The sequence below is a fragment of the Pristis pectinata genome, chromosome 18, assembly GCF_009764475.1.
Source record: "Pristis pectinata isolate sPriPec2 chromosome 18, sPriPec2.1.pri, whole genome shotgun sequence".
In the NCBI taxonomy this organism is placed as follows: domain Eukaryota; kingdom Metazoa; phylum Chordata; class Chondrichthyes; order Rhinopristiformes; family Pristidae; genus Pristis; species Pristis pectinata.
The window spans coordinates 19,857,051-19,872,196 of record NC_067422.1 but is presented as its reverse complement, the minus strand read 5'-3'; the positions used below and the strand labels follow the sequence as shown (position 1 = coordinate 19,872,196).

General features: G+C 39.5%; 1 protein-coding gene across 15 annotated transcripts in view; it reads left to right on the top strand.

The window, feature by feature from the left end:
• Nucleotides 1-15,146, top strand: part of rbfox3a (RNA binding fox-1 homolog 3a) — a 994,762-nt gene that overhangs the window by 899,426 nt on the left and 80,190 nt on the right. For all 15 annotated transcript variants that reach the window (XM_052032864.1, XM_052032863.1, XM_052032858.1 and 12 more), the window contains one exon: nucleotides 1,589-1,729. In XM_052032864.1, coding sequence (XP_051888824.1) covers nucleotides 1,589-1,729 — 141 coding nt within the window. The remainder of the gene's footprint in view (nucleotides 1-1,588; nucleotides 1,730-15,146) is intronic.

Genomic DNA, 15,146 nt, shown 5'->3' with positions numbered 1-15,146 from the left:
GTGTGGCTGGCACTTATTGGCACTAATATCGCCAGTGTTAAAGACAGTCCCCCAAAAGTTATTCCACCTTACAGCAAAGCTGGCACCTGAATTCCCTTTATTATTAAGAAACGTGGGAATGAAAATACACCAGGGTTTAGCAAAATATGTGTTTACATTTTGGTTAAGGTTTTACAAGTTAATTAATATCAAATTACATCAGAAAACAGATTCAGGAATTGGAAAGTTAGTCTAATCTTTGCAAAATAGCAATGCAAGATTATAGTACTACTCAAATACACATTTCTGTGTGTAAGCAGCTGCAAGATCTGCAAGTTTGAAATACAAACAGGGTATTTCTGCAAATTAATCCTGCAAACAAATATAAGACCAACACAGTGGCAATACCAGGCAGTGAGTGAAGATGTACGTATGTATAATTGTTTGCTATTATCATGAAAGACATGAAAAGTAATGTCACAAAGTGGAAATCAGGAATAAGAACTCACCGACCAATTACAACCTTGAGTATAGCAATGACTGCACTCCAGAAATACTTTACTGGTTATTTGCAAAAATTTAATGCAAATAACACCTTAGAAAGGCTTAAGAATTTTATAATACGGTAAGATCATTTCAACAAAAAATCCCTTTATGCTTAGTAATTTAACATGCCAGACCAGGCACGGTAGTGTAGCGGTTAGCATAACGCTATTACAGCGCCAGCAACCTGGGTTCAATTTCGGCCACTGCCTGTGAGGAGTTTGTACGTTCTCCCCGTGTGTCTGTGCTGGTTTCCTCTGGGTGCTCCGGTTTCCTCCCACATTCCAAAGACGTACAGGTCAGGAAGTTGTGGCATGCTATGTTGGTGCCGGAAGTGTGGCGGCACTTGTGGGCTGACTTCAGAACACTACGCAAAAGATGTATTTCACTGTGTGTATTGATGTACGTGTGACTAAAAAGATATTTTAAAAATAACTCCCCTGATACCTCACCCCACCCAAGTGCCAAACTGAGCCAAAGACTCTATCTCATCCTTGGGTCTTTCTCAGCCAGAGACATCTTGCCAATTTGCAATCCAAATGCTCCACTAAGTCCAGGAAATTCCTCGCTCAGAGTTGCCATCAAGGGGCTGGCTTTGCTGGCAAGCAGTGATCAGCGAGTGACTTCACCAGTCCAGCCAACTTGTGACCTTGAAAGAAAGTAAATGACAGCATGTTGGTGGGTTGGATGCTCTTGTCCTGTATTTTGCAGAGAGAGTTGTTCCTTATGAACCCAATGTTGACATATGGAGTTAGTTTACAGGTAATCTATCTGAACTCAAGTTGTCCTTTTCTGTGTTGCCCTGGGTGATACCTTACTGTACAAGTCCCATCAGTTAGTGGATCATATTCTAAAAGAGGTGGCAAGAAAGGAGAGGACCATGACTAAAAGGGAAGAGATGCCAATATGGCTCATTCAATTTGACAGGCTATTTAGATTCAAAATGTGCATTAACAAAATGAGAATGTCTGACCCAACTTAGGCAGACTCCCATTTTTGCCATGGCTGGCATGCTCTGCATGTGACTTGCCTATTGTTTTATCTTTTCCCTTTGCCATTCTCTCAGCAGACAGATGAAGCCGCACAGACAGATTCGTCACAGCAGCTACAGTCATCAGAGACCACAGAGAAGCAGCAGCCCAAAAGGTTACATGTCTCTAACATTCCCTTCCGATTCAGAGACCCTGACCTGCGACAAATGTTTGGGGTAGGTGCAGAGCTTTTAATCATTGAGCTTAGAAATTCTGAGCTCAGCTATGTATGTTTGCTCTTGTTCAGTATTCTAAATCAAGTGCATTGGAACCAGGCAGCACAATCTTTATTGACTGAATGGTTTTACAGACTGGTTGATTGAGTGTAATTTTACAGGAGAAAGAGATGGTAGCAATTTATTGCAGCAATCTCAGCACACTTCAAAAGGGGCTTTAATTAAGGATTTTGCATTTAACTCCAGTCTATCCAATCAAGTGATTTGAAGAAGCTACATTATTTAGTTTGACAATTCAGCTACCAATTTACAGAATAAAAATGTGCTTAAAACTATTGTTTTAATTCGGTGTGGAACAGGACACCTGCCCTCTAGTAGGGCTGTCACTTTCAACTACATGAGGTTAAGACATGTACGGCACTGTGTCCCTGCTCATTTATACCCAGAACCTATCTCTCAAGTGGTGCATAGTTCAGTTACAGAAGATGGCTTGCTCGATAGTGGGAATCATTGATTGAAGCAAGGAACAGATGCTTTCTGTCTAGAAGTGGCAGGGTTGGGAGTTTGACTTCACAATCCCCTACACAAAAAAATGAAATGATATGATATGTTTATTTTTAAGCTATTGCAGAAGTATCCACCTATTTTAAAAATAAGGACAGAACTCACATTCGTTGAATTAAATGCTCCGAACACCTAATTAATTGATTTTTTATAGTGATCTAAACTTACATTGCAGCATTACAGAACCACAATACAACACAAAAAGAATACATGAGTGGATTTTCTAATTAATGAGTCCATTAATGAAGTTTGTCAGCCATTCTCCTGCCGCTATTGTTACACATGGAATTGGAGACTTGGATCTTGATAGGTAACATGCACCTTGCCATTATTTCTGTTTGGCCAGGCTTCTGGTGTAATTTGGTCTTGTATACCAAATTTGATACAGTTGGCCCATAGCCATCCACATGCTGAGATTCTGGTGAAAAATTATGTCCAGTGATAATTCCAGCTTTTGAATAAGCACTGCCGGCATCGAAAAACACTTTATGCAAGTGCCTTCTTACTGCTGCTTCCTTTGGTAGCAGTTGCAGCAATGAATTTGTTGTGACGAAAGGCTTTTCATTCAGTTGCCCATTGCTTCACTTCCATGGATAAGACTTTAAAAAAGATGTTTGGGAGATGCACAGTACTAAGGGAAGACTGTCTGCCATTGCCTACCTTTCATGAGTCTCCAGTCCACCAGCATTTAATTAAGCAGCTAAAACAATACCCTGTAAAACTGTGTCTACCACTCATGTCCATCTTTTCTGTGCTGAACCTTGTCCCATCCCCACCCCTTCCCCTCTCTTTTCTCAGAAAGAAACATACTGGATGAAGTATATATGAATTTTTAAAATGGAAACTTCTGCAACTACCTTGTACAGTTAGCGCATGAAACATTTAAGCCATAAACAAACACAAGAATGGACCTTTTGGCCCATTTGGTTTACGCTGATAGTAAACAAGAGTCTTCCCACACCTCTTCAGCCAGCCCTATCAATATATACTTCTATTCATTTCTCACTTCAATATATTAGCATTAAATCCGTTTATGGCTACACTTCAATTCTATTCTTTTCCTTCAGATGGCCAGTGCAAATTTTCACTGACCTAAAGTAGCGTTCCTGTGGAAGGAGCTCACACACAAGATGTATTACAGAATTTTCAGGGTGAAGGGCTGAGGCTGTGACATTTCTTATCTTCCTGGCTCAGGTGCATGAGTCATATCAACTCTGGTCAATGGGAAGAGATATGATGTTCTGAATGAATGTGTCCAGTGCACAGTGTAATTGTATCCTAAGAATTGCCTCATATTATAGAGAGGTAACGCTTCTGAGGATACTACATTTTAACTGCTCATGGCAGTTTGCCTCTCCCAGAGGTCAGATGGCTGCCAATTGCGCTAAATTATTTATAAACTTAAAGCCAGACTTAATGTTTGTCCTTTCCCAGCAGAATCTAATAACAACACATTATATTGAATCTGGAGATTATGAGGTATCCTCTCCTCTGGGTATTAATTTGAATAAAAAAGTGAATGTTAATAAACAAGACCGGTTGACAGACTTATTGCCCATTATTGCTGTGACTCTAAATCTTGCTCAAAGCCTGCATTGAGTGTCAGTAAATTAATGAAAAGCAAAACAAAATGCAACTGTTAAGGAGTTGGAAACCTTGTCAAAGGCGTGTCCTGAGGAAATCCTGAAGAATTGTGCAGGTGCAATATGAAGCAACATCAGTCCAAGGCTCTGATTCACAATTGACAGTAGTTGTACAAGAAATGAACAATTTCTATGTGCATCAGCAAAGCACTCTCAGAAGCTGTGGAGGTTTAACCCACACTAAGTAGTAGCTTATTCACTTTCTGGCGGGAATTGGAGGAAAGGGTGATGTAGCAGTGTAATGATGAAGTGGTCACGGAGTTAATTGCCCCAGGGGGTGAATCGAAAGCACTAACCTGGACATTATGGAGAACATGCATGATGAGGATGTGACTGAAGTCAGCCACTTAGACACAGTTAACCATCCATAATTCAGCAAAGACTTACGTCAGTTGAAACAGCACTATCCAGTCCTATATGAGGCAGGTAACTGGTGCTATATTTCAACATGCTCCAGGCATACAGATTTCTTTTTTAAATCTGATATGCAGTCTAAAAGAGGGATATAAATGCCAGTATAGGAAATATAGTCTTACTTTTAGAAACTGGGGCAAGGGAACATGGGTTCAGCTAGTCAAATGTAATTTTAACATGTCAAGTAGTTCTTCACTCAATAAAGTAAAATAAGTTTCCCTGTAAGGCTTTGAAGTAAAAATTCTGTATGCATTTACCAAGCAGTTGGAGGTGGCACCGGGATTGGGGAATCTTCATTGCACACCTGGGCACAAGAACTAATATTGGCAAATAATCTTCCTCATCCATAATTATTTTGTGATATGCCCTTTGGGTGCTGTATAATTAAGAAATGAATTATTCAGCAGTTGTGCACAATTAGTGTGCATGGGCATGTTAATGTATGATTAATATGGTACATAACATTTGGTTTTCATAGTGATCTACACGCCTCTTCAATTTCCTCCTGTCCAACATCTTGTTAAAGCCTGTTATTCAATTCATTGAACAAGTCTGTTCTCATATGCCATTAATCGTATCTCCTGGAAAGGTCCAACTCCCCTGGAATTACCTGTTCCCCAATTGTGTGCTATTTTCACCTTTAACCATGAAAGCAGTTAGCATCAAGTTAGGGAAAATGGATAGTTTTAAAATTCAGACATTTTTCTCAGTGTCATCAAAAATTTGTGTAATTCAACACTAACACCCTATGTCCCTTGTGACCATATTAGGACATATTCTAATTCTTATAATTAAGACATTGTTTTAAATTCCAATGACCTAATCATGATTTTTAAGGCAGAATTGAGTACAGGGCATTGAGAACCCAAACAAAGTCATTTTGAATTAAGAGACATGCTCCATCATGTCTATATGAATACAGGTAGAGTTTGTCTAGTGTAGTTGATGTGAACACTTTAAAGATATATTGGGGCAGAACTTAGTCAGAAATGCTGACAGTTCCATGCTGAATTTCTGACATCTCATGTCCTAAGTTCAATCAAGTTTGGCATCCTGAGATTATGTGAAGGTCCCAAACCTGCTGGCCACTTTTTGTTGGTGACTCCCCAGCTGCATTCTGACATTGGCCTTCTTCGGGAGTCAGAAGCCGAAGACAAACATGCTACAGTTCCCCATCAGTTATGTTGAGGAATCTGGCAACTGAACCTGCACAGGAACAGTGAGTCTGTTCAGTTCAACAGCTGTCAGGGGCCTTTGTATTTGTATATTCAGTAGGTACTTGGTGATTTACAAAATGAAATTAATTACATTTGCTTAAATATATTTATTTGTTTAAACTAGATTTTTCTTTCACTTTTATGATATATTTTGAATGTGAGGGACATTCAGAGGCATTTAAAGTTCTTGACAGGTTTGATGGTTGGTTAAGCCTGGAGTGTGCCTTATTAAAATAGAAAATTAACATTTGTAGACTGGTAACAGATTTCCAGTTGTGAAAAAATTTTTTTGGAAGTAAAACCTGATCAATAGAAAGAGACAGATACCAGTTCATCCTGAATGCCAGGTTTTACAAGAATTGGCCCAGAATTTACATTCTGCAGAATTGTTGGTGGAACTGTGGCTTACCTGGCATTGACCCCGAATAAATTTCTGCCATAAGTTCTTCTAAGTAACAAGGACATGGTCATACTGACATTTCCACTTTTGTGTGAGCATTCTCCATTAAAGGGTTAAAAATTAACGTATCCATACAGATTTCCTACAGAAACTTAAAGCACAAAGCAACATTTCAAAATGTTATCATAGAAGTATGCATAATTATAACCCAGCAATAAAATGAATATCGTGGCAGATCCTTCACTCCATTAAAGTAGCTGCTGCTGATATTTAAACTTACATGTCCCTCACTCAGTAATATTGGAAGCCTGGTGTGAACTAACATGAGTTAAATTCACCCATTGCTGAGGTGTTATGATGAGTGGTATCACACAATTATTACTGCTTCAGTCCAGTATATTCACCAGCATTAGGACAAGTGATTCAGTGCCGGGCAGAAGTAACTCCTGAAGATGTAATGTCTAAAAAATGTAATATAAAGCCAACAACCTTGAAGGGACCTCTTTCCAACTAACATAATTGTAGCAAATTTTAGCCATGTTCTGTAATAGATAAATCTTTATCACACTTTGGAGTCTATATATTATCTGCTGTTACAAATGGTTAGAATCCCCATTCTCACATGGAGGACCCCATTCTAAAGCTATAAACGTCCATGCTTATCCATGAGAAATGTGTGAATTTGCATAGATTATTCTCAGAGAAATAACCATCGCTTTTTGGGTTAATGGATATTCATTACCATTGGTAAATGGCAAAGATAAAATTCAAATATATGCAAATTCTTGTACTTTCAATTACAAAGTATATGTACTTCACTCGACTGTCATTAGTCTTTCTCTGCTCCCAGCAACTACCAGGATTATATTTGCAAGAAGCTGTCCTTGTAATGGCCATAACCAGCTATGTCCTAATACCCAAAAAAAATCATGACCCTCTCTTAGAAGATTATTAAAAATATGTGCACCCTTTTTCTAAACCTCTCTTTCCAATTTGAACACAAACCCAAAGTTCATCAGATGATGTATGCAGATTCCTGGTAGTTCAATTGCAAAACCTGATGTATTTTTCATGCATTTTCGTTCAAAGAACCAATATATTCATCAAGCAATACCTGGCAAACCTGTATCATTTACTTATCAGGACGATGTTAGGGTATAAGTCGTGTCAAAACATGTCATGTCAGTATCACGTGATTTTAGTTTAATGCAAAGGTAAACTGTGCATTCTAGTAATCCCTGCATTTCAAAGTCATTCATTGTATGAGCTCAAAGGGACTCGAGCTATAAAAGGGCAAGCTATAAATGCAATTATAAATCCAGAAAAGTTTGTCAAACATGTCTTTATGCAGGTGGATGAACAAATAAACAGTGACACTAGGTTTGCTCCTGAAATCAAAGGCATGGACAGAATTGGGCTGGTCACAGCTCGTCACTATCAGCCTGGGTCCATCCCCCTACACTTCCCTGGGCCAGATACAGGAGGCAGAATGAGTTTATATCCCACATCCAGGAGGTATTCAATGGTATAGTGAGGTCTCAGCAGCAAGTAGGCTTCATCCATTGTACTGCTGCACCCCAGAACATCTCCAGAGCCTTAGACAGGAGCCAAGGATAAAGGCAGGCCTCACCTCCTGTCAAAGCAATTGAAGTTTTGTAATGGTGTTTTAATATCCCTGATATACAGTGGATTTTTTAACTATTGTTTTAAATAATTGACATTCTTAAAATAAATATAAAACATATTAAAACACTTAGCAATAATTAAAAATATTAAAGTAAGCAAACAAAAATTAAGTAACTGAACTTATCTAACTCTTCCCATTTATTTTACAGGGCCAAGGGTCCTGATTCCAATAAATGGGGTTTCTGATCCTATGCCAGATATGACTGGCATGGGAGAAGAGAGGCAGATTCTCCAGTGTATTGCTGGGGAATCCCAGCATGTCCAGGTTCTGCTGCTGGGCTCTGTGTGGAGTTCAAGGACTCCATGACAGAGGCATTGACAGATGGTTGTCACCCAGCATGTCCCCAACAAACTGTGAGTCTCTGCAAGTCCGGGACTTACTGATGAGAGAGCGGCACAACGCCAGCCACCGCAAACATGATTCTGCCCCTCTGTTCCGCCTAGCCCATCTACTCCAGCGTCAGTCCCAATTGGAGACTCCCAAACTAACCTCTTCATTGGGCATCTCATTCCATATAACTGAGTATGTAGTAGAGTAAGATCAATTCGGGGCAATTTTAGCCTAACCCATCTCTCAGAAAACCCATAGGATCATGTGGAATATTGTCATTGCATCCTGTTCATTATTACCTTCCACTGATTTAACTGGAGAGTGAAACCAGCTTTGTATCCAATCTCATCCATTCCCCTCTAGGCCGGTTAGGTTAAAATTGCTCCAAGTATGTTGTTTCATTTCGAGAAACAGATTATTTTTCTTCAACAAATTAATGCAGAAAATTTTAGCCCGAAAGGCTGTTATGCCATGCGTACATTTACAGACTCAGGGAATAACAATTATTCTTGTAAATCATTGCTAATTTTTAGAAACATTTACTGCAGAATGATTTAAAATACACTAAAGTAGCTTTTATATTTGACTTATTTCTACGCAGTATCTAGAATAATAATTGGTTTTAATATAAATATTTCATCAGCCTGACTGAAGGTGCTATTAACTGAAAATACTACATAAAAGTAAATATGGGGACTATGATAAATCATATTCAGTGCTGTAGAAACCCTCAAGAGGAAGCTGTCAGTTAGCAATAAAAATATTTCAGGGAAATATAAACAGCATGTTTTATATATCAGTAACAAATACCACATATTTCCAGCTACTAAATAATTTTTTTATAAATTATACATTACATTACTGCTTCTTTTATCTACTCTTGGGATATGTCCATTGCTGGTACTTAATGACCATCCCTAACTGCCCTCAAAGTGTGGAGATATGCTCCTTCCTAAACCATTGCAGACTGTGTGGGGAACGTGCACCACACTTCTGTTGGATAAAGAGTTCTGGAATTGTGATTCAGTAATACTGAAGGAGAAGATGATGTGTTCACAAGTCAGCTGGTAGTTGACTCATTGGGGACTTACAGCCAGTATCATTCTCCCAAACCTGAGCCCTTGTCCGAATTGAAAGAGATTTGGGAGATGCAGTTGAAGAATTCTTGACAAGTTGCTGCAGGGTGTTTTGCAGATGGTCACTGTCGCCGTTGTGGTGGAGGAAATAAATGTTGAGTGTGGTGGACAACATTTGTGTGGTGTCAATCAAGTGAGACATTTTGTTCTGGATGGTATTGATCTTCTTCAGTGCTTTTTGATGTGCACTTAACTAGGCCAATGGAGGGCATTCCTTGGCACTACTGATTTGTGCCTCACTGATGGTCCAGGTGCTTTGGAGGAGCAATAGGAGGATCATTCACAGCAGGATACCTAACCTTTGACCTGCTCTTTTAGCCACAGTATTTGTATGTCTGGTTCAGTTAAGTTTCTGACCTTGCCGCACAGCTCCAAGGATCGTGACCTCCAGTGCTGTCGATGTGGAGTTTGCACCTTCTCCCTGGGACTGTGTGGGTTTCCTCCCACATCTCAAAGGCCTACTGGTAGGTTAATTGGCTACTGTAAATGACCCCTTGTGTTGGTAGGTGGTAGGAGAATTAAGAGGAAGTTGATAGGCTTATGAGAGAGGTTAGGTTACAAGGAAATACGTGGGGGGAATAAGACTAAAGGGAATGCTCTCAGAGCCAGCAGATACTCAGTGAGCCAAATGGTGTCCTTCTATAGTATAAGAAAATATGAGGAATTAGGCAAGTGCAGACTATGTCATTACCTGAGGAATGTAATTGAATACTGCAATTATTGAACTTTCCCACTTCTGACCTTAACTGAAAGTTATTGATGAAGCAGTGAAAATGGTTTAGTCTAAAATGCTGCCGTGAAGAACTCCAGTAATGATGCACTAAGTCTGAAATTAACTTCTCTGAACAACCAAAGTCTTTATGTGAGGTATGACTCCAACCAGTGGAGAATTTTTCCACTTGACTCCCAGAGGATTTACTTTCACTAAAGCTCCTTAATGCCACACTCAGTCAAATGCAGCCTTGATGTCAAAAGCAGTCACTTTCTATTCACCTCTGGAATTCAGCTCCATTATCCGTGTTTGGACCAGAACTGTAATGAGGACTGGAGCCAAATATTCCAGGCAAACGCCAACTGAGCAGGTTATTGCAGAGCATCATGTGAACAAATCTGAAATGGCTAAAGACTGGCTTCTATGTTGGTGTAGCCCTCAGGAGGAGGCCAACATGTAAGAAAAATAGAAAAGCAGCAGGAAGAATGGAAAGCCAAATGTTGTTTAAATGGAGAGAGGTGTCACATTGCTGCCGCACTCAGGATCTAGGCCCCCTTGAACATGAAATGCAGATAGTTTCCATGCAGGTGCAGCAATTCATTTGGAAAACAGAGTGTTTGCCTTTATTGCAAAGGATATGGATACTGAAGTGGTGAAATCTCGCTATAATGGTACCTAATGTTGGCATACACAGTTTCGGTCCCCTTTATCTTCTTGATACTTGCATTGGAGTAGTTTAAAGAAGATTCACCATGTTGATTCCTGGCATAAAGGGGTTGTCTTATGAATAAAGGTTCAGTTGGTTTGGCACTTAGTCAGTGAAGTTCATTAGAATGGGAGATGGTCTTACTGAAACATAAAAGAATCTGTGGGGGCCTGACAGGCTGGATGCTGAGAGGATATTCCCTCATGATAAAACCTAGGACAAGGGAGCATAGTTTTGGAATAAAGGATTGCTCACTTATGATGACAGAGCAGGCTCAAGGGGTCATGTGCCCCAGTCATGATCCTAGTTCCTTTTTCTCCCTCCCATCAGGCAGAAGATACAAAAGCCTGAAAGCACATACCATCAGGCTCAAGGACAGCTTCTATCCCGCTGATATAAAACTATCGAATGATCCCCTAGTACAATAAGGTGTACCCTTGACCTCACAATTTATTTCATTGTGATCTTGCACTTTATTGTCTGCCTGCACTGCACTTTCTCTGTAACTGTACAGTTTATTCTGCACTCTGTTATTGTTTTCCCTTGTACAACCTCAATGTACTGATGTGATGAAATTATCTGTATGGATGGCATCCAGAACAAAGTTTTTCACTGTAACTCAGTACATGTGACAATAATAAACCAACTTACAGATTTTTTATTTCTGGCAAATATTTCAACTTTGTCTTCGCCTTCCCATGTAACAGCCAATATGACCCAATAAAATGAAAAAATTAATCCAGAAACATTACTGCCATTTATATCATTAGTAAACATAAGAAAGTTAAACCTATATTTTTGCCACAGAATTTTCTTTTTTGCAGACCAGCATGCAGGGTCACATCCCAACTGATGTCCTGCTGAAACTCTTTAAAATACTCTGAGTGACTTTGCCATAGATGTACGTAGATCTGTCCACTAACATTAATTCAGATTCAATGTCTTTATTATTTATCCAACCCAGTTTTCACTATTTATCTGCTTAAAATCATTGGCAATGATTTGCTGGAATCTGGAGCAACACACACAAAATGCTGGAGGAGCTCAGCAGGTCAGGCAGCATCTATGGAGAGAAATAAGGGTGAGAAGGGTCTTGACCCAAAACGTCAACTGTTTATTTCTCACCATAGATGCTGCCTGACCTGCTGAGTTCCTCTAGCATTTTGTGTGTGTTACTGAATATTTATTGTTCATTTTAACCCACCATCACAGAGTTAACCCCATATTGTTTTAGTACTGGTTATTTTATGCAGCAAAATGTCTAATGATTCAGGGCATTCACATTTTGAAAATGAGTTTCTTTGAAGATGGCACCCACTCTCCCACTGCAATTATTGCTTCTGTAGCGTCAGTGATCCTTGCTTTGGGAAGAACACGCAAGTGCAAATTGGAAGATGTTGCAATTACCCACTACAAATCCATACTGCACATTTTACTCTATCTACAGATGGTGTAGAAAGGGAAATGGTTCCTTTTCATTCTGTAATTCTAGGCATCACAAAATAATGAGCTCTTTTGGTCACTCCTTCATGGCAAAGGTGTGAGTTGAGCGGAGGCCTCTTATTTTGGGCTTTTCAGTATCTGTATTTGAATCCATGTTAACTGTATACTGGAGACCATATTAATCTGCTGCAATTCCTCCTCTAGGCAACTTGCCCTACCACCTGTGTAGGAGGAGGGGACTCGGGGGAATCTGCTCTGTGTCTCTTCTGTGTTACATACAGACAAGACTTAGTTTCCTCTCTCTTACCACTGACATTTGCACTCTTCCTAAAGTATCTGGAGCAAAGTGAAGTCTATTTTTAAATAATATTAATAAAATATTCTAACACCCTTTATGGACAGACAGCATTCTTTTAAAGGCTTCGGATTAATCGCATTTTATAACTGGCAGCCAGTTGGCTTTCAGACCTAGTACTCAGCAATACTTTCCAGGATCCAGATTAATGGAGTATACTTTGGCAAGGTCTACAAACTGTACAGTAAACACAGTCATACAATTCTGTTTTTTTTTTCAATAGAAGCATAGAATATAAAAGAAGGAAAGTAGTATTAAGGAGAATCCCAGGGCATTCTATACCTACAATATATCAAAAGCAAGAGGATAATGAGTACTTTGCGTCGGAATTTACCAAGGAAAAGGATAAGGACGATAATGAGACTCTTTTTCCATAGCCTTGCAAACTTTTGCTCTGAGGCCCATGAATTGGCAGGGAATGGAGGGATATGGACATTTTGTAGGCAGAAGGGATTAGTTTAGTTAGGCAGTTAATGAGTAGTTTAATTAGTTTGGCACAACATCGAGGACCAAAGGGTCTGTTCCTGTGCTGTACTGTTCTATTTTCTAAGGGAAGACATACTGAGTCTTAGTAAAATAGCCGTCTGGCCTCATTTTTAGGATTGTATTCAATTCTGGTCACCACATTAGAGGAAGGATGGGAAGACATTAGAGAAGGTCAAAAAAAAATTTATATGTATGGTTCCTGGAGTGAGGGGCTATAGTTACAAGGATAGATTAAAGAGGCTGGGATTGATTTCTTTCGAAGAGAGAAGACAGAGGGAAGATTTGACAAGATATATAGAATGATGAGGGGTCTGGATAGAGAGTCTGGTTAGATGTTGCTCCCATTGGTGGAGGGCTTGAGGACTGGAGATATAAAATAAAGGGAAAGAAAGGATTTTTTATGCCGAATGTGGTTGGAGTCTGGAATGCACTGCCTGCAGATGTAAGGGAGGTAGGTTCCATTGTGGCCTTCAAGAGGAAATTAGATACAAATATGGTGAGAAGAAGTTTGCAAGGCTATGGAAAATGGGCCAGGCTGGAACTAGTAAGTTGGTCTGAAAGAGAGCCAGCATAGATATGATGGAGTGAATGGCCTCCTGTGTTGTAATCATTCTATAATTCTATTATTTAAAGATAACAAAGAGTAATTTCCATGATAATTTTCAGCATAATTTCAATCAAAAACTGTTGTGAATAATATGAGACAGAAGTTATTAACAGGAGATTTCTGCCATCCCTGAAATCTTCCTCCTCGAAATCATCCTCCCCAAAATTTGAGTCTCTGAAATCACCTCCTCAAAATCTGTCTCTGCAAAGTCTGCCTCCCCAAATTCTGCTGTCCTGAACTCTGCCTCCACAAAGTCTGTCTCCCCAAAATCTGAGTCCCTGAAATTTCTGCTTCCAAAATCCATATCCGTAATATCATAAAAATATTTTTTTATTGCTATCATAATCTGTCCAGTGGGTCCAAATTGACCCAAATTGGCAATTTCAGCTTCCTGCTTTTACTCCAACTCAGTGTATACTAGGTTGAGATTGATAAATTTCTGGTCACCGGGGAATCAAGACATGGGGGAGGGGGGGTGGAATCTGGCTGGCAAGTGGACATGAGGTGTAGCATTGACTTTGAATAATGGAGCATCCTCTTGGGGCCATAATAGTCACATGACTTTTATTTCTTAAGTTCTTAAAGCCGTTGGTAATGTAAACCATGCATAGTGTAATGCACTAGTTGCCAAAATCGACAGAAATGGGCAGAAGTAAGTCGCAGGAGGAGCAGTGAGGTGTGGAATGTTTAATTTGTGATTTCTGGGATTCAGTATTAGTTTTTGCACCTTCACGTTTTCAGTTTCTGCATCCCACTGATTCTGACAAAGTCAAACCTCTTAGATACTAACCACAGTGCAGCATTTCCATTCTTGCCTGAAAGAAAAGAGAATTGCTGGTAAAAGCTGTGTACTTGAGAATTATGTACATCAGATTTTGCACACGTATAGAGACTGGCCTGGATGCTAGAGAGAAGTGTGATGTGCCTAAAACACATCACTTTATAAAGGATATTAAAGCCATAAAAAATTATGTTGTATATTTAGTAACGAAAAAACTTACTTTTAATGGTACCTTTCATGTCCCAGGTTATCCCAAAGCATCTCACAACCAATTAATTACTTTTAAACTGCAGTTGCTGTTGTTTTCTGGGCAGACACATTAGCCAATTTGCACACAATCCAATACAAGGCAATGAGATAAATGATTAGTTAATCTGCTTTAGTGGTTTGGTGGTGTGGATAAATATGGGCTTCTCTTCTGCTGATGTTACGTTCCTGCAAAGGCAGCAGAAGTACAGCTACATGGTACAGAAGTACATGGACTAATTGAACAGCAGAACAGGTTCAATGAGCTGAATGTCTTGCTCCTGTTCTTTCGGCCAAGACACCAGGAGAGGCCCTCCTGTTCTTCAGTAATGCAGGGAGATATTTTACCTCCACTTAAGAGAACTGACGTGTCTCTAATTTAATGGTACATCTCAAAGATGGATAACACCAGGGATGAAAGGATACAATTATGAGAGATTTGAAGAATAGAACTGTGGTCACCAGAGCAGAGAAGGTTAAGGGAAATATAATAAAGGTACTTAAAGAGTTTGAAAGGGTAAAGAGGTAAGATTATTTATACTGGTCAGCAAATCAATAACCTAAATCTATAAAGGGGCGAGACAGAATGGGGGGATGTTGAACTCCACCAATAAAGGCAAATTCTAGTTTGAATAAAGTAAGTCATTTTCTACACACCTCCAGTCAGCCATCGAAATGGCAGTAGATTAT